General features: G+C 41.3%; 1 protein-coding gene across 11 annotated transcripts in view; it reads right to left on the reverse strand.

The window, feature by feature from the left end:
- Positions 1–18,900, reverse strand: part of rnf6 (ring finger protein (C3H2C3 type) 6) — a 52,833-nt gene that overhangs the window by 19,992 nt on the left and 13,941 nt on the right. For all 11 annotated transcript variants that reach the window (XM_078222159.1, XM_078222160.1, XM_078222152.1 and 8 more), the window contains one exon: positions 1,418–1,631. In XM_078222159.1, the coding sequence (XP_078078285.1) occupies positions 1,418–1,610 (193 nt within the window). In that variant the 5' untranslated portion in view covers positions 1,611–1,631. The remainder of the gene's footprint in view (positions 1–1,417; positions 1,632–18,900) is intronic.

The following is an 18,900-nucleotide window of genomic DNA, read 5'->3' on the forward strand; positions in this document are numbered from 1 at the left end:
CTTTTGAGAGAACTGGTTGCCAAGGTACAGGATGCGTTCAACATATTGCAGAGTCTCCCCTACAACTTACATGGGAGGTCGAAAATTTGGCTGTGTTACGCACTGCACTTGCTGGATAAAATATGAAGCAATAGCACGTGGGGGTTCGATGAAATCAACAACGCAGGTTTATTGATCAGCTGTTGACTTTAGAAAAGTTTGATCTAAACTAGGCAAAAGCCCACGAAACAGCTAATGACATCATAAACTATACACGTGACGAGACTTAAATGACAGTGCAACAGCTGCAAATATCTGACAGATTGATATCAGTGTTTTGCTAATGGCAACAGAATAGCCAAGTTTGCAAATTTTCCACCTACATCAATCTAGATTGGAAAATATTCAACAGTCAGTATATGTAGGTTTGTAGATATCATAGCATGCAATGTTTAATCAACACTTACCTCAGTGTCTGATAACATGAAAATCAATGCAAGAATTCAATTTAAAAAAATAATCTTCATTTCAAGCACAAAATTTGGCATAGTGGTTAGCACTGCTGCCTCACAGCACCAGGATCCCAGCTTGGGCCACTGTCTGCGGAGTCTGCACGTTCTCCGTTTCTGCATGGGTTTCCTCTGGGTGCTCCGGTTTCCTCCCACAATCCGAAAGACATGTTGGTGTGGTGCATTGGCCATGCTAAATTCTCCCTCAGTGTATCCGAACAGGCTCCGGAGAGTGGCGACTAGGGGATTTTCACAGTAACTTCATTGCAGTGTTGATGCAAGCCTACTTGCGATACTAATAAACAAACTTAAACTTAAAATTGCAGCAAATCTCCTAATTTCTACAAATGTGGTGTAGTATATAATACTTGGTACTCTACTGCATGACAATGAGCGGCACTGCATCTATAGGAAAAGGTTACACATCTAAATCTCAAAATGTTTGCTAAATGCAAAACCAATTACATACATTTCAAGTGAGCAATCAAAGTGAAGGGCCAGAGTTCATAATGTCAGACACCAAAGTTGGAGAGAGTGAAAGAGAAGACCAGGTAAATTAAGAGGCAAATAGGAATCATTAACTTGATTTGAGTTAATTAAAAATCATAGGAAAATGCAAAGGCAAAAAGTCAGATACGCAGTTTTTAGGATCTGGAAAAATGAGGTCAAGTCGAAGGCTCTTATAATCTGACTACATTTTGATCCACATCAGCAGAGTTTCTTGCTTTTACCAACGGGATTCAACATATTCTGGATATATTTTTCACAATTTCTTTGAGGGTTATTCACAAAGTTGTAAAGCATAATTTAGAACAGAGCCAAGTTTGTTTGAGGCATGATGTTTTGGTTTGGTTTGAAAAATCGCAGCATCGTTTTCTTTCTTACTTTTTTAAGAATGTCTGGTTCTCTGGAACATGCTATTAGTTTACCTGGAGTGCCCAGAAGGTTGCTGTCTCTCATAAGTCGGTAGTCCTCCTCACTCAGGTCATTGATAAACTGATAGTACGCTTCCTCTCGGCTTAGCCGCTCCAATTGTCGGCTACGCTCATCTTCACTTCGGTTGATGTTTTCTGTGGCAGACTGTTGATTTCCTCTGTGATTGGCAGGATTAGGAGGATCCATGGTGCTGGGAATTCCAACTAGCTGCAAAGTAACCAATAAAGCAAAATTATCTCACTACAGGGTCATCATTCCCCAGGAAACTCAATACATATAATAAAAGCAAGATACTGCGGATGCTGGAATCTGAAACAAAGAACAGAAAATGCTGGAAAATCTCAGTAGTTCTGACAGCATCTGTGGGGAAAGAATAGACATATTCCCAGTTATCAAATAAGTAATTTGCAAAAAATGGATCAAAACTACAATCAGTCCTGATTTTATATTTTCACAGTTTTGATACATACTGCAGTGGAAATCTTCATGTCCACAGCAAAAAGACATTTTGAATAATTGATTAGTGTGCTGGATTGTTTCTCATCAACTGCCATTTAAAAAATCTGATTTACTTCTATTAATGATTGCAATGCAACCTTCCTACTTGCCTTTCCATTCATCCACCTTACTGCAACTTGAATTTTTTTTAAAACTGACTCCAGAATTATGTAGCAACTTGGTATCCTGCATACGACCTGAAATAATTATTTTGGGCTTACTGCCGACCTTGGGAATAATTGGTTGACTTGTAAAGTACAAGAACAATTAGTTCCTCGTCTATTTCACCAGAATGGTTTTTAATTCAAAATTTTCTGTTCTTTCCAAGTATTGAAAACTGACTGGATTAGGGAAAAAGGATAGATTGTATGATAACAGAACATAATCCAGAGTAGGTGATTTGAATCCCAATCTCTGAGGATATCTTGCTGGCCAAACTCTGTTGTGTGCTGCAGCACTGAACCACAGTGCATGGAGTAGTTGGACGGCAAACAATCCTGCAGCACCTACTGGCAGCCAAATTTGCAACTGCCTCCCCACATAAATGCTTCAGCTAATTAAGAGAAACATCCCAAGGAAAGGAAATCAGCCAGTTTCTCCACCTGGTCAGCTATCCTTCCTCCAAGTTGGTGTTTGTGTAAAGGGGATGATAACATCCAGCTGAGCTGTGATGTCTCCTACAATCAAATATTTTTCAATATGTACATACTTGGTTCATACCATCTTAATGGCTACATGGGAGAGAGTGCCTGTCAATCACTCACACAGAGTCAACACTTTTATGGTAAGGAGTTAGGAGAAAAAGTGGTAGAAAGGAAAACTTTGCAAGCAGTTTCCACGTCTGCTTTTATTAAAAGTACGAAGTCTCACAACACCAGGTTAACGTCCAACAGGTTTATTTGGGAGCAAAATCCACTAGCTTTCGGAGCGAAAGCTAGTGGATTTTGCTACCAAATAAACCTGTTGGACTTTAACCTGGTGTTGAGACTTCTTACTGTGTTTACCCCAATCCAATGCCGGCATCTCCACATCTTTATTAACAAAGCACAGAACAAATGCAAAATATCAGTTTATATTTAAAATACTAGTATGCAGCAAAAGAATGGACTTCCCTTTAAAAAAAACAAATCTAATTATTTTTCCCAAAAACTAATCTGGCAGACATTGCTCAGAACAACTGTATAGCTTGAAGGGTATTCATAAAGGCACCAGCAAAGTGAAGACACTAGCAAAGCTTGATAGTCAAAAGATTCGGTCTCTCTAAGGACAGTGGGAGCAGCAAAGAATAGGATGTGTGGCTATGGAACAAGCATGGGTGTAGATTGGACAGTGGTTGTTGCTATGCCTTGGACTGACATGATTGAACACACAGGCCCATATGTCATGTTCTTGAATTACAACCCCTGATACGAGGTAGGACTCTTCAGAATGTGACAAAAAAAAGACAGTGATTGATTAGTGCCTGCCCTGTGAATACATGACTGGAAGCATGATCAGTCCCAGCAGCATCTGAATAAGGAGGAGAAATTTGGAGACATGAGTTTGAGTGTCTTTACCAACAGTGTCAGTTGGCCCAAGTTTGAGGGCAACAATGGATTTTAACTTTTCCTTCTGAAACATCCCTCATCACCTATCTTTAATTTAACTAAAATTACACAAACAACAACATTGTATCATATGACCTGATTCTATCAGTCAAAGTTAGGTCGAATGCCTCAATTCCATTGTGCAAGATATTTACTTACTCGTTATGTCACAAGTTCCTTATTTGGGTTTCACTACTGTAACATAGACACATACTTCGACCACAAGATGGAGCTTCATTAGCTCAATAGCTGCAGATCCTCATTATCCATTCCCACAGCAACAATATTTGTTCAGCTTTCCAGCTTAGAACATAGAACATAGAACAGTACAGCACAGAACAGGCCCTTCGGCCCACGATGTTGTGCCGAGCTTTATCTGAAACCAAGATCAAGCTATCCCACTCCCTATCATCCTGGTGTGCTCCATGTGCCTATCCAATAACCGCTTAAATGTTTCTAAAGTGTCTGACTCCACTATCACTGCAGGCAGTCCATTCCACACCCCAACCACTCTCTGCGTAAAGAACCTACCTCTGATATCCGTCCTGTATCTCCCACCACGAACCCTATAGTTATGCCCCCTTGTAATAGCTCCATCCACCCGAGGAAATAGTCTTTGAACGTTCACTCTATCTATCCCCTTCATGACCACATACCTTTTATAATAATAGATCCAGAACATCTTTACTTCACTTTCTTCTTTTGCTCGATGTTTCCCCTTTCTCTACGCTTACGTAAATGATTTCAGAAGCTGAGCATTTTCCCTCGAGAAATTCGACAGCTGTTCCTGCTCCAGCCACAGCTCCTCATCAAACCCACAACTGTCTTCCACAATTTAGCATTCCATGCTGTTCTGAACTCCTTTGAAAATGTTTTTGCTTCTACAAGTTCCTGCTACTATTTCCTGGCTTCAATTCAATTTTTGGCAGCTACCGGTTTTACAGAACTAATCTTAAAAAAGCATGCAAAGTGTTCCCATTACGTGCCTCGACTCACATTGCTGCATGCTTTAAATTAAGGATAGATCTTCAGCATTGCTTTTAGCTCCTACAGACTCGGTGCATAATTTCAACCTCCTTAATGCACTACCAGCACCAGGATGCCAACAACATAGACCATGAGACTGTTGAATTATGCCCACTGATTTACTGTGTGGGGCCTAGTTTGTCCACAAGAACATTGGTCTTCATTATGAATGACCTGTGGGTGAAAAGTTGAGGTGTACAATTCCTGTCCCATTTGAAATCAGTAGAAGCGCCCAACCATATTGTTGACAGTTGAGTCCCGGTTGACTACCTGTAGGGGTGGAAATGATATGGTGAGTATCTGCTGTCAGTTCTTATTGTCAGCCTGGAAGGAAATGTTTGACCACATGGGGTGTCTCAAAGGGAGTCCTGCTATTGATCGATTGAACAAATCAGAGCGTGACAAGGCTCAAATCTACCTGCAGACTTTGCTAAGCTATCTGAAAGATAAAGATGTAGGAAAACAAGACTGCAGATGACTGCTAACTATGAAAGGGGAAATAAGTAGATCCCAATGCACTTCACACAAGACAAGAGAAGAATATATTTGGATGTCCATCAGCTTAATGCATGGTGAGCAAGTTCTGCCAGCGCACACAATCTTCTGTCACCAAGGCTGAAATTTACTGCTGCTGGTAGGATCCTGCTTCTGGGCCAAAAAGCTAAGGTGGGGGTTGGTGGCAACTCTGCTTTGATAGTTGGTGGAACCTGAGGCTTGCACAAGAGCCAGCAGTTCAGTCATTGCTCAGGAACAGTGGCCACTTGAGGCTGCAACTGGAGGAGAGTGCAGTGGACATGCGCTCTCAGGCAAATGGATTCGGAGGACCAGAAAGGCAGCAAGGGGACTGAGGTGGTGCTATTGCCTTGGGGAGCCATTGTAGCTCGGTACCCCAGCATGGGTGAAACAAAGAGTGCCCCCTCCTCTTCCCCTTCCCCACTGCAGCCTGGGAGGTCAGCAAGGTTTTCTTGGCAGTCTCCCAAATGTGGCAGAAGATGCACCAGACAGATCCCCACTGCTGGGGATGAGATTCAATTGGACATGAGCAAGAGAGCCTTCTGCCCTGCCTGCATGGTGGCAAGATGAGGGACATGCCACCACCTCCCCTCACCTCCTAACTTATCCCCAGGAGGGCTGGTGAAATCCAGCTCTAAATAACGAAGTGCAATGGGAGTGTAAAGTGCAGGCATTTGCCCCTCAGGTAGAGCTGGCAAAGTATGATGACTCAGTAACTTTGGAGTTTTGACTTTCTCAGCAGCTTATATTAACTTGACAACTGGGTGAGATTTATGTCCAAGTAGGTTGGATGAACATTTTTGAGAAGGCGACCATATAAAGTGTTAGACAAATGTAAGGCATTACTCTGCCTGAAGTTTCATCTCAGTTTTCTCTCTTCTCCCATCTTGGGCAGCCCCACAAAATCTAAGGCAACTTTGGCTGACAAGTCAGTGTGTGTTATACAGATTCGGCCACAGGTGGTGTTTTAGGGGTTTGGTAAATGGGTTGTTTGGAGGTTTGTGCCCTCCCTCTGATGCCCCAACTTCATCTCTACAAGTTCATAATGAAGCCTCTCTGTGTGTTTGGTGCCTTCCTTGATGAGCCTTCTCCATTCTGGTTGGTCACAAGCCAGGAGTCCCATCAGACAGCAGGCATGTTTGACCTTTTCAGGGATCCACTGTCCTCCTGGGAGGCTCCAACTGTGACCGAGTTCCAAGCAGAACAGTTGCTTCCAGAGTGGGGTGTCAGGCATATGAGTGACATATCCTAATTAATGAAGATGGCTTTGAGTGATTAGTGCCTTGATGCTGGGCAAGTTAGCTTGGGAAAGGACACTGCCTTTTTTGCAAAAGCATTTGGAGGATCTTGTGAAGACATTGTTGATGGTACTTCCCCAGTGTTTTGAGGCATCTGTGGGTTTTCCAAATCTCCAAAGGTGTGTGTGGATCACTGCTGTCCAATAAACCATGACCTTAGTCTTAGTTTAAGATCCTGGTCCTCACTTTACCTCAGTCAGCCAAAGGCTGAACTGGCATAATGGAAGTGAGTCAACATTTGATGGTCTTCATGAGTAGAAAGCTCTCAGGGCAAGCAAAGTGAACCACATTTTTTAGAATTTCACCATTAATCTAAACTGATTGGAGACAGCAGAAGGTGTAATGCTGTGAGAGCTGGTTAGAAGAGAACATTAGTTTTGAGTGTTTCGTGAAAGGTCAATTTTTTCATATGCTGAGAAGGAATCAACACCAATCTGGAACTCTATTTCTGCAGAAGTGCGAGTAGCAAAGACACAGCTATCAGCATAGATTGTTCTCTGCAACTTGTCCACATGCAATTTCTTCATCTACTGATTATAAAGGAATAGTGCCAGAACCTTTCCCCAAGGGAGATATAATAATTTGATATCTCCGTGCTCTGGTGCAAACTCACCTCTCAGAAACTGGCTCAATATACAGCACCGGTTAATGGAAAGAAAGTCTCTTCTCAGTTGGATGCTAGGTGAGCATGGTGGAACTACACCAAGTGCTCACTAATTAACAATCTGTCATAATGGCACTAAAAATATGTATATCGCAGGCAGAAGAACTCATGTCAATGTTAAATAGCGCTCCTCTGCGATAAGTTATGGAACAGTAAAGAGAACTTCATTATACAACTGGGTGAATAATATAGAATCTGGAAATGCTCAATGCGGAGAGTGGGCATGAAAAGAAAAAAGTTCATCAGCAATGAGCACCAAAAAGAAACACTTTACTCAAAAAAGTAAACTGGATTAAAACAGTAATTCCAATTGCTGAACTTAGTTTGCCAGTGATAGCTAAAACTTGAAACCAGAAAAAGGCAAGAAGTTAGTTAACAAATGTATAAGAGGAATCTGCCAATGGTTTTAAAAACCTAACTATTTACTCAATACAGTAATAAAATCTGACAAGACACTTATGGTGACATCCTGGGGCAGACAAGCACCAGAGAAACAGTTCTACAGTGGTATTACCAGATTTAGTAATAGAAAGGTGGTTGATCATATGCTTTGGTCTTTACATAAATAATTTGAACCAGTTATATTTGCATTTTAGATTTTATGTTCCACTAAGCTTTATTAAGAATTTAAACACATTAAAAGACAGTGTACCAAGGTACAAGTTTTGGCATAAATTGGTGCTGGCTTATCAATGTCATACTTATGGACTGTAAATCAGGTGTGAAGGTTAAAAGTACAAGTTAGTGCATACTGCTAATATTGCAACTTCATAAAGAAAGAAATGAAACCAAATTTTGAAAACGCAATAGTATGAAATTGTTCGTCAGATGGAGGATGGTAGACAATGGTGCTCCTCAAAGATCAGTGTCAGGATCACGGATGTTTTTGATACATATATAGGTAGATATTGGAATGCAGAGTAAAATTCCAAAACTTGACAATTAGGCACACGATGGGGATGTGGCAAGCAGTGAGAATGCTGTCAATGGACCCACAGAATGGGCAGAAAGGGAGCAGATGGAATTTAATACAAAGTGTGGGGTGGTGCATTTTGGCAGAAAGGGTAAAGAGAAACAACACAGACGCAATAGCATAGTTCTAAAGAATATGCATGGTCATTAGGATTTGGAGGTTTATTTGCAGAAATCTTTACTGGTAACAGGACATAATGTGGTAGTTAGCCTGGGCTTCATGAATAGAGGTTACATAAGTGAAAAAAAAAACAGTACAGGAGACAGGCTGTATGGCCCAGCCAATTCATGCCAGTGGTGCATGCACCATTTGAGCCTCCAATTCCCTTCCACCTCAAATATTTGTCCACAAATGCATCTGTATCATTTGCTTCAACTAATATATCTGCACTATTCCCTCCAACCACTCCCTGTGAAGGCAAGTTCCACATTTTTAACCACCCTTTGGGTAAAGTAGTTTCTTCTGAATTCCCAATTGGATTTCTTGGTGACGATATAATATTGATAGCCTCTAGTTTTAGTCTTCCCCACAAGAGGCAACATTCCCTCTGATTCCACTCTCTTAAAATCTTTATAACTTTAAGGACTTCTGTTAGGTCACTGCCTCAGCCTTCTTCTTTCAAGATATTCAGCCCTGCATTCCTTTCCTGATATGTATATTCACGTTTGTGCTATCAAGCTTGTAAATCCTCTCTGATGTCTCCATATTTAAAAAATATGGCAACCAGAACTGCACAGAGTGTTGTTCAGTGTTCTAAACAAAGTTCGATACCAATTCAGCATAAATTCCCTCCCTTGCAAGTTTATCCGCTAAAAAATGCTCCATTTGCTTCTTTCCCCTCCAATTGGCCTTGCAAACCTGTGGTGCAATTTTTAAGTGATTGGTGTACCTGTACTGGAGATTCCTTTGTGCCTCAACCTGTCCAGAGTTGCACCTCCCAATAAGTGACCTCCCTAACAAAAATGCACTACTTCACATTGTTCTGAACATTTGCCCATTCTGCAAGTTTATTAATATCCTCCTATAATTTGTTACAGTCCTCCACAGTATGACCTAACCCCAAATTTGGTGTCACTCTCAATTTTATAAACCATTTTGATTGCAAAGTCCAAATCATTAGCAGTGGTCAAGCACAGATCCTTGTGCAGTACCACATCTCATCCTCTTGTCACTCAGTGATTACCCTTTACTCCCACTCTCTGCTTCGTCTTAGAAGTCAACGAGGAATCAGTTCTGCCGATTGACCCCAACTCCACATTCTCTTACTTTATTCATTAGTCTATTATGGACACCTTATTGAAGGCCTTCTGAAAATCCTGGAAATTACTGATGCTCTGAAGTGTCATCATTGATCTGAAACACAAATTGGGTTCCTCGCTGCAGATGTTGTCTTATTTGCTGAATTTTTCCAGCAAGTTCTCCTTTTATACAAGGAAGGACTGCCTTGTTCTTCTATGAAATGTTGCTGTGGGATCTTCTATGCCCGAGAAAAGGCAGAGGCTCTTAACACTTAGAGATGGCACATCTCTGACTATGCAGTACCACTTCCTTACTGAGCTCAACTTCAGCAGAGAACTTCTGCTCAAGTCTCTAGAGCAGTGGTTCCCAATCTGTGGTCCTTTGAGTGTACTGCAGGACTTCTGTGGGGGCAAAAATATAATTACGTGTACGTCGTATAGACAAACACTCTTCTGATGACAAAGTGAGGCTGGAAAAAGTTTCAAAATTATTCAACATTCTTGGTGCTGTGTGACAAGGAGAGAGTCTCAAAGATTCAGTAGTTGAAGTTAAGCAGGACCTATAAAAAGGCCTTCTACTATAGAGATAAGTATTATGAAAGATACCCGAATGAGCTTGGCCTTGACAGGTGCTGCAGTGGATTCATGTCCAGATTTTATGACGCTGCTTATCCATACACCTCAGCTGGTTCTGCAGGAGGAGTTACGAAGCCCTGCTCCTGTGTTGTCACAAATGGAGGTGGTTCCTTTGGCTGCAGCATTGTGCCAGCTTTTAGTGCCACTGCTGGTTGTCACTCAGGACTCCAGCAAACTGAAACCACACTACCTGACTCAAAAGGGGTGAATGATAAATGGATGGGAGATGTAGAGACCTTCACTGCAGCAACAGACAACCAGATACGTGACTGGAGTTGTGCTGCGGGTAGAATTCTGCACAATGCAGAGGATGTAACAAAGACATTTGACCTGACCAAAGAAATTGTTTAAGTTCACAATACGGTTGGAGAATAGAAAGCAAGAGCTTTACAATAACGAAACAAGCATGGCTGAAGATGCATCCATGGCCACCAAGTCCCAGAGGCAGATAGACTTCCTGTCTATTATCTCTAACACACACATACAGATAAGCAAGGAGTCAACACGGCTCAACTTAATGCAGCTTCCAGACAATGTGAATAAACATGAAATCAGAGAGCATCTGCAAATACTTCCCTGTTGCTGACAAAGTTCAACTGGATACAAAATCTCTTTGAGAGCCTTGATAATGGCATCCTCGCAAGCCTGACCTCGAGAAAGCAAGACCGTGTTATGGAACTGTTCGTGGCAGTGTTTTAAAGCTGGATTTTTCTGACTGACCTTTGGCTTGAAGTTGCTTTGGAGTATCCAGAACTGTCCAATAGGGCAGTAAAGTTTGATGCTTTCTCATACAACCTACTTATGCAGAACTGGATTTTCAGGGCTTGTTGCATTGAAGATCAAATATTGGGATTCTGTTTGAAACGGTCATCGCTGGAACCCAACATCCAGCATTTGACATCTGCGAAACAACATCAGCTTTCTCATTAGGTAAACATGATCTGTTTCCACTGGTAGATGGCAGGTAAATATGCTGTGCTAAGTGCAATCTATTTGTGGTGTGCATCATAAACTATTCGATATAGGCTATGTAAAAATAACATTTCAAACGGCTTGCATACGTTGTGGTCCGCAAAAGTTTATGATGATGATCTGTCGGTCTGCATAAAAGAAAAGCTTCGGAACCACTGCTCCAGTGGGACATGCACTGACAGCCTTGTGACTCAGAGGCCAGAATGCCGCAACTCAGCTGCAGCTGATGCCAGAAAAGACAGATAACCCTTAGCAACCCTGGATGACGACATGTTTCTCAGCAGATTCTTAGAATATCAAGTTTTTTTAGCCTAGCAGGAGGTGGCCAATCTATTGTATCAATGCCAGCTCTTCAGGGAGCAAGTTAGTTCTATCCCCCCATTCTATGGGCGGCATGGTGCTTTACAGCACCAGGGACCCAGGTTCAATTCCAGCCTTGGATGACTGGCTGTATGGAGTTTGTATGTTCTCCCCATGTCTGCATGGGTTTCTTCCCACATGCCAAAGATGTGCAGGTTAAGTGGATTGGCTATGCTAAATGTGTGGGGTTACGGGGATAGGGCTGGGGAAAGGGCTTGAATAAGATACTTTCAGAGAGTGGGTGCAGACTCAATGGGCTGAATGGCCTCCTTCTGCACTGTAGGGATTCTATCCCGACAGCACTAAGTTCATTTTCTTCTAATTGCTCCACGTAATTTCCATTTCACAGTCTCTGCTTCCACCACCCTCATGGGTATCAAGTTCCAGGTCATCACCACTAGCTGCAGAAAATAATACTCCCTTGCATCTCTTGCCCAGAACCATAAATCTATGTCACTAGTCCATGTACCATCAGCAAATGGGAATAGTTCTTCATTTCGTACTTTATCTAAACCTGTAGATCTCTATTGAATCTCCTCCATCTCCTTTGCTCCAAACTCTGCTTGTCTAATCAAATTTTGTACCCAAACCTCTAGAACCATTCTGGGTAAATCTCTTCTGTATTCTTCCCAGGACCCTCATATCCTTCCTAAAGTATTGTGATGCAATAATCAAGCTGTGGAGTAACCAGAACTTTATGTCGGTTCAGTGGAACTTCCCGGTTTTTGTACTCAAATACCTCCATGATGCCTAAGAAACCACGTGCTTTGCTAACTACTTTTAAAAAAATTATTTCAGTTGATGTGGACATCACACTGGCGAAACAAGTATTCATTACCTATTCCTATTTACCCTCAGCAAGGTGGTGAGCTGCCTTTTTGAACTGCTGCAGTTTATGTGATGAAGGCAGTTTGTGACATAAGCAGGAAGGCAGTTCTATGATTTGGGCCCAGGAACAAGAGAAGGAACAGTGATATAGTTCCAAATCAGGATGGTAAATATAGTAGTTTATTTATTGTGGGGTTTGGAGGGGAACTTGGAGATGATGGTATTCCACACATCTGCAGCCCTCATCATTTTAGCATGTACACAATGCAGATTTAGAAGATATTGTCCAATGAGCCTCAGGGAGTTGCTGCAGTGCACCTTGCAGATGATAAACACTAAGCCACTGTGCTTCAGTGGAGGGAAGGAATGTTGAAGGTGGTAGATAGGGTGCTAATTATGCAGGCTGCTTTGTCCTGGAGAGTGTCAAGTTTCTTCAATGTTGTTGGAGTTGCACCCATCCAGGCAAGTGGACAGTATTCCATCATACTACCAACTTGTGCCTAGTTGATAGTGGGCAGGCTTTAGGGAGTCAGGTGATCTTATTTGCTGCAGGATCCCTAGCCTCTGACCTGCTTTATATTTATATAGCTCGTCCAGTTCAGTTCCTAGTCAATGATAACCCCAGTTTGTAGATAGTGAGGGATTCAGCAATGGTAACTCCATTGAATATCATGGGGAAGTGGTTGGATTCGCTCAGTGGTCATTGCCTGGGCACTTGTGTGGCAAATGTTACTTGCCACTTGTCAGCCCAACACTGAATATGGTCCAAGTCTTTCTACACAGGGGCATGGACTGCTTCAGTCCCGGATGAGCCACAAATGGTGCTGAATATTGTGCAGTCATGAGCGAACATCTGCCCTTATGATGGAGAAAAGTGTTATGTCATGGCATTCTGGGGTCGTCAAGAGATTTCAGACTTTGTTAGGAACAAAAGATATTTATTCACAAGAGACTTGGTATAGGAGGTTTGCAGCTCTAGGCTGTCTTCATGCAGAGCTCCAGTTTTTATGATGTTAACTATATGGCTGCTTGAAAATTCTACCCAGAGAAGACTCCACCCTCTAGATGATCACTCATCCATTGGTTCCTCAAGTCAGGTGACTCTCATGCTGTGCTTCTTTAAGACACACAAACCACATACCCAACAGGAAGATCATTAATGATGCATCTTTAGATAGCCTAGCACACAACCTGAGGAACTCTTGTAGTCATGTCCTGAAACAGATGATTGACCTCCATCAACCACAATCATCTTCCTTAGTGCGAGGTATGACTCCAACCAATTTTTGCCCCCGATTCCCATTGACTCCAGTTTTGCTACGAGTCATTGATGTCACACTTGGTCAAATAATGGCTTGATGTCAAGGACAGTCACTTTCACCTCTGGAGTTCACTTCTTTTGTTCATGTTCAGAACAAAGCTGTAATGAGGTCAGCTGCTGAGCAGGCCTGGCAGAAGCCAAACTGAGCACCAGTGTGAAGGTTGTTACTAAGTGCCACTTGATAGCACTGTCAGCAACCCCCTTCCATCACTTCACTGATAATCCAGAGTAGATTTATAAGAGTAATTGATTGGACTGGATTTGTCCTGCTTTTTCTGCTTGAGGAATTTAACTGACTTGCATTATACAACCTTTTGTGTTCCCCCCAGCAGCCCTGTATTTGGTTCCCCTATATTTTGCCCTGCTAGAATGTACCTGGTCTGTCACTGAAAGAATCTCTTGTTTAAAGAAAGCACTTAGTAACCCACTGCAGCTTTCCTTTCCATATTTAGTTCTATTTTAACCCTGACCAAATCCCTTCCTACCCATCAAAATAAGCCTTCTTCCAACTTAGATGCTCTACTTAAGATTGCTCTTTGTACTTCTGCATTACTATCTAAATCTTATGATACAATGACCACTCTTACCGAAGTATACTGCCTGCCTGCCCCCCCCCCCCCCCCCAAGACAGTTAAACCCACCTCAATCTGAGCATTAGTCCCACCTTTCTAGTTGGACCGAGAACATGGTGGTCGAGGGAGTCCTCCTGATCAGATTTCAGAAATTCCTTTACTATAACTGGATCTCAAACTGATATTTGAATGAAGTTCCCCCAATATCACCACTCTACAGTTCTTGCACCATTCAGTGGTTTCCCTGCAGATTTGCCCCTTTATTTCTCGCTTGCATTATTAGTAGGCCTATAGAGTACACCCAGAAGCAGGATCATAGCCTTTTTGTATCGCAACTCGAACCAAATGGATTCTGTCTTTGCCCCCTTCAAGTGCATCCATTTTTTCGGTAAACACAGAAGTGATAACATTTGTAGTTAAGGCAGTTGATAAGAATATGAACAGAGAGACATGCTTGTATAAAACAGTAGGATTAGTCATTAAATAAAAAAACACAATGAGGCAGAATGTTTATTTCAAAAAATCCAAAATGACACAAAATCTAAAGTAATGCAGTAAACAGCAACTAATTTTCAAAAATGTATTTTTGTTTGCATGATTTGACTACTAAGTGAAGACTCATTACTTAGATAACCTCTTCATGCATAAGCTGGCCGATCAATGTCATGTCAACCTGAAGACCAATTAAAAGCCTTGAGATCGGAGTAGTCACATTCCAAGGCTGCACAGTGGTTTCATAAGAACCAACTTGTTCTGCCAATGTGTTCAATCAAATTGTACAATTAAATGAAACAGAATCAGTTTACCCTGCAGAGTTTCTCAATCAAGCAGACAAAGGCTCTATTCCAGCTTATTGTGGCTAAGAAGTAAAAGCATCACACCTATTGCGAGGCTGTACCCACTTCGCTCCACCAGCCTTTTATAAAAAGGTATTGTTGGGATACGAACATCACTGCCAAGACCAGTATTTGTCTTACCTTATGTGATGGTGGGGAGCTGCATTAAATAAACTGTTGTAGTCTATATCTAGGCACTGTCAGGAGGGACTTCCAGGATACTGTGACCCAGTGACAGTGAAGGGATGACGGTATAGTTCCAAATCAGGATGGGGAATTCACAGGTGGTGGTGTTCTCTCCCACCTGCTCTTCTAAGTGCTGGAGCCCACAAGTTTGAAAGGTGCTGCTACCTTGCTACACAAGTGGAATGCTGCCTTTGAACATTATGGTAAATCGTGGGGATCTGCAAAACTGCCAACTTCACTTTGGACTTCCAACCAAAGCTGTTTTGCATGGCTACTTAATTACTCCCAAAATTGCTCCTTTTGTTATAGGATCCTCCTTGGACTTGTGTGTCAATTAACCTAGCTCCTCAGGGCTCTGTAGTCACTTCCTTTCTGTTCCTCAATATCAATAACCTCAGTCACCTGCATCCACTTTTTCAATGGTTGCACTCTGCTTTCATAAACATGCTTTACGGCACATGACAAAGTACTCATTATCTTCAGCCATTTTGCACTATTACTGATCACTGCATCTTGATCCCCTCAATGTTTATTAAAGATAAACTTTCCTCATGTATGTCTCAAGCAATTATAATTATTCCACTATTGGTGGTCGTGCCTTCAGTTGCCTAGGCCCAAAGCTCTGGAATGGCCTCCCTGCACCTCGTACTTAGTTTATAATGCTCCTGTGAATGCCTTGGGATGTTTAATTATATTGTCGCACGATATTTATGGTTGTCGCTTCCATTTGATAACTCCATTGTTAGTCTCATCATCGACTCCTCTGATTTCAAATGGATTCTCACCATTTTCTTCATTGCTAAAATATACTATCAAGGAGCATGGATTTTGTTTTTAATACTGACTGTCAGCCATTGGTAACAATTTTCCCCGAGTCAGAAAATAGCAATTCAAATTCCACAACAGACTTGAACACGTTAATGCAGCTCTGAAGGAGCTTTGCACAGTCAGAAATGCCATCTTTTAGATGAAATTCTCACTTGCTCAGTTAAAAGATAAAAAAAATGACAATTTGAACAGAAAATTCTAATGATGTTTGAACCAAATTCAATCAACACCATCACAATAGAGTGGTCTCAAAGGTTGTGGCATATTATAATCCTGGTATTTGAGAAAATTACTGTATAAAGATCTGTACTAGTTTTACTGAATCTTCATTCCACATGCATTTCCTTGATAGTTTGAGCCACTTCCAGGCTACGTCAAAATCCTCTGCTACTCAATACATAACCCTGCCCCTATACAAAATATTTACACAAATAATGAACCAGCATCAATTTGTTTGCCATTAGGTGATGTTTGGGCAGTGTTAAACCTAATATTTATGTAATACATGTCTAGAGTTAGATGGAGGTTTTATTTGAGATTTTTATTTTGAAAATTTTCCATCTCAGATCTGCAATATACTAAATATTTGCAATATCGGTCTCAGAAGACCCAAAATAATTTAAGACCAAGCAGCTGGAATAGCTTTTTCACTGGACATATAAATTCTGCATAATAATACAAGAAGAGGTGGCTGCACTAGGCAATGGACTGTCGCCCACCTCCTTCCAGAATGTGCCTTTGCAAAACAGGTATGAAAAAAGATGTAATGGTTTCTGTCGAGGTTCATCCTGAGCAGCTCTGTAACCCAGGATTCTCGTGTTATATGGGCTGTTTCCAAGGACACACATTGAGACAAACATTAACTGCTGCTGGAGGACTATCAATTCGGTGCAAGGTGCTCTTTGGTCTGCTCAAAATGTACTGACCTCCAATGTAAAGAGCTGTCAATGACAGAGTGTTACAGACAGCCACATTTCAAGGGCCAGGACTACATGTTGAGGGATGCACTTAGGGCAGCTGTCACAAAGTCTCCGGGGGAGAAAGGCCATTGGTTAAGGCCCTCCCACTACAGTACACTGAGGGATTGGTAACTGCATAAAATCCATATTGTAAATAAGCTGCATAAAGCACTGCAGAATATCACATACTGTATTAAAAGAAACTTTGTGCTTTTAGTGTCAATTTCAAATTGTAATGAAGTATACTTTATCAAATCTATGCATAAAATATATGTTTGGAAAAAATTAAAGAAAGAAATAATGGAAGAAAAGTTTCAGAGATAAGAGACTCTCCTGGCTATGGCACCATGTCAAAAAAATAAAAGAATACTGCAACACAATATTCTGGTGAGGATGCTACCTCCGGCAAGGTAATTATGAATATAATTCAGACTTTAACAATATGACATTTTTAACACCACTGTTGGATTCTGCCCAAATGTTCATCAAGGAAGCCATGCAAATTAATTGTGTTATAAGACATAGCAATGGAGCACATGCACAAGGAAGTGAGTGGCTAAACCGGAACAAGTTCCTCTCCAGTAAGCTCAGTGCTAAAATGTCAGGAATCACAATGAGACAACTGAGGGCTCAACACAACAGAGTTAACAGCCTGACTGAACTGAGATTTACACTCACGCACTTTTTTTTTGTCAGACAAGTAAATAGTGAAGTATCCAAGTGCTCTGTTTCAATGCTGACTGATAGATTAGCTAAACATGGCTAATTGGGAAGAGAGATGTCACTAATCACATTTCTGACAAGTAAATAAGTTAGAAATACCATACGTACGCCTACTTTAATCACTTAGGTCAGTAAAATAAGCTGAAATGTAGCATGTATAAGCATTTTTTGAGCTGTACAAATTTATCTTTGAAAAAGAGCTTTCTCCTTAAAACAAAATGCCACAATCAAATTGTAGCTAATCATTAATTGGGACTGAACAACACTACCGTATTTTATGCCGCGCACACGAAAGTTTCCTTATTTTAACAAAAAATTCAACTAAACAACAAAAACATTTTTCAGTCTTTATTTTCTGATGGGAATACAGCATTTTTAAAAAAGCTTGTATAGGTATGCAGATTTGCACTCGTTTTACACCAGCTTTTATGTGCCTAAGTAAGCAAACAAGTTCAACAAAAAAATTTCAGGATAAGTTCCCTTCAGCAAAATAGACATAGCACCGAGCATAAAGTTCGATGTCATTTCAGCACAAGCGCATCAAGAAATTTGGGGCAAATATCTGCTTAATTCACTTGCTGCTTGTGAGAACTTGCTGTGTGCAAACTATATATATATATATATATATATATATTATATTTACACAAAGAACAGTAACCATATAGCAAAACAATTTAATTGACTGTAACGTACTTTGGGATGTCACAAGGGCATAATAAGGAACTCTATAAATGCTAGTACTTTTTTCTTTTACACTCCTGGGAAGGATTCAAGAATGGACTTGTCCTCCAATAGATAGAATCCCATCTCAAGCCTCTTTCTTCCAATTACAACTGCACGCATCTTTTTAATCTCTCTAAATCCAAACATACCTTCCTACATCATCTTCCCTTATTCCTACACGTGATTTAGCAAAACAAAGACATGTCATACATTAACTCATCCTTTCTTGGTGTCAGAATATTCAAACAGCAAAATTTCCTACTTAAACTTTGAAAATTTAAGTCTGGCATTCATAGAATCATAGAAACCCTGCAGTGCAGAAGGAGGCCATTCGGCCCATCGAGTCTGCACCGACCACAATCCCACCCAGGCCCTACCCCCATACCCCTACATATTTACCCACTAATCCCTCTAACCTATGCATCTCAGGACTCTAAGGGGCAATTTTTAGCATGGCCAATCAACCTAACCCGCACATCTTTGGAGTGTGGGAGGAAACCGGAGCACCCGGAGGAAACCTACGCAGACACGAGGAGAATGTGCAAACTCCACACAGACAGTGACCCAAGCCAGGAATTGAACCCAGGTCCCTGGAGCTGTGAAGCAGCAGTGCTAACCACTGTGCTACCGTGCCACCCATTGTCTCAGTTTGATTTATCTCGTCTAGTATGGGCAACCTTCCAGCTTTCACTGCAGAGAAAGCATTGTGTTGACTCTTTCCATTGAAGCCGTGTTT

This window comes from Mustelus asterias, chromosome 10 (assembly GCF_964213995.1).
Source record: "Mustelus asterias chromosome 10, sMusAst1.hap1.1, whole genome shotgun sequence".
Classification (NCBI taxonomy): domain Eukaryota; kingdom Metazoa; phylum Chordata; class Chondrichthyes; order Carcharhiniformes; family Triakidae; genus Mustelus; species Mustelus asterias.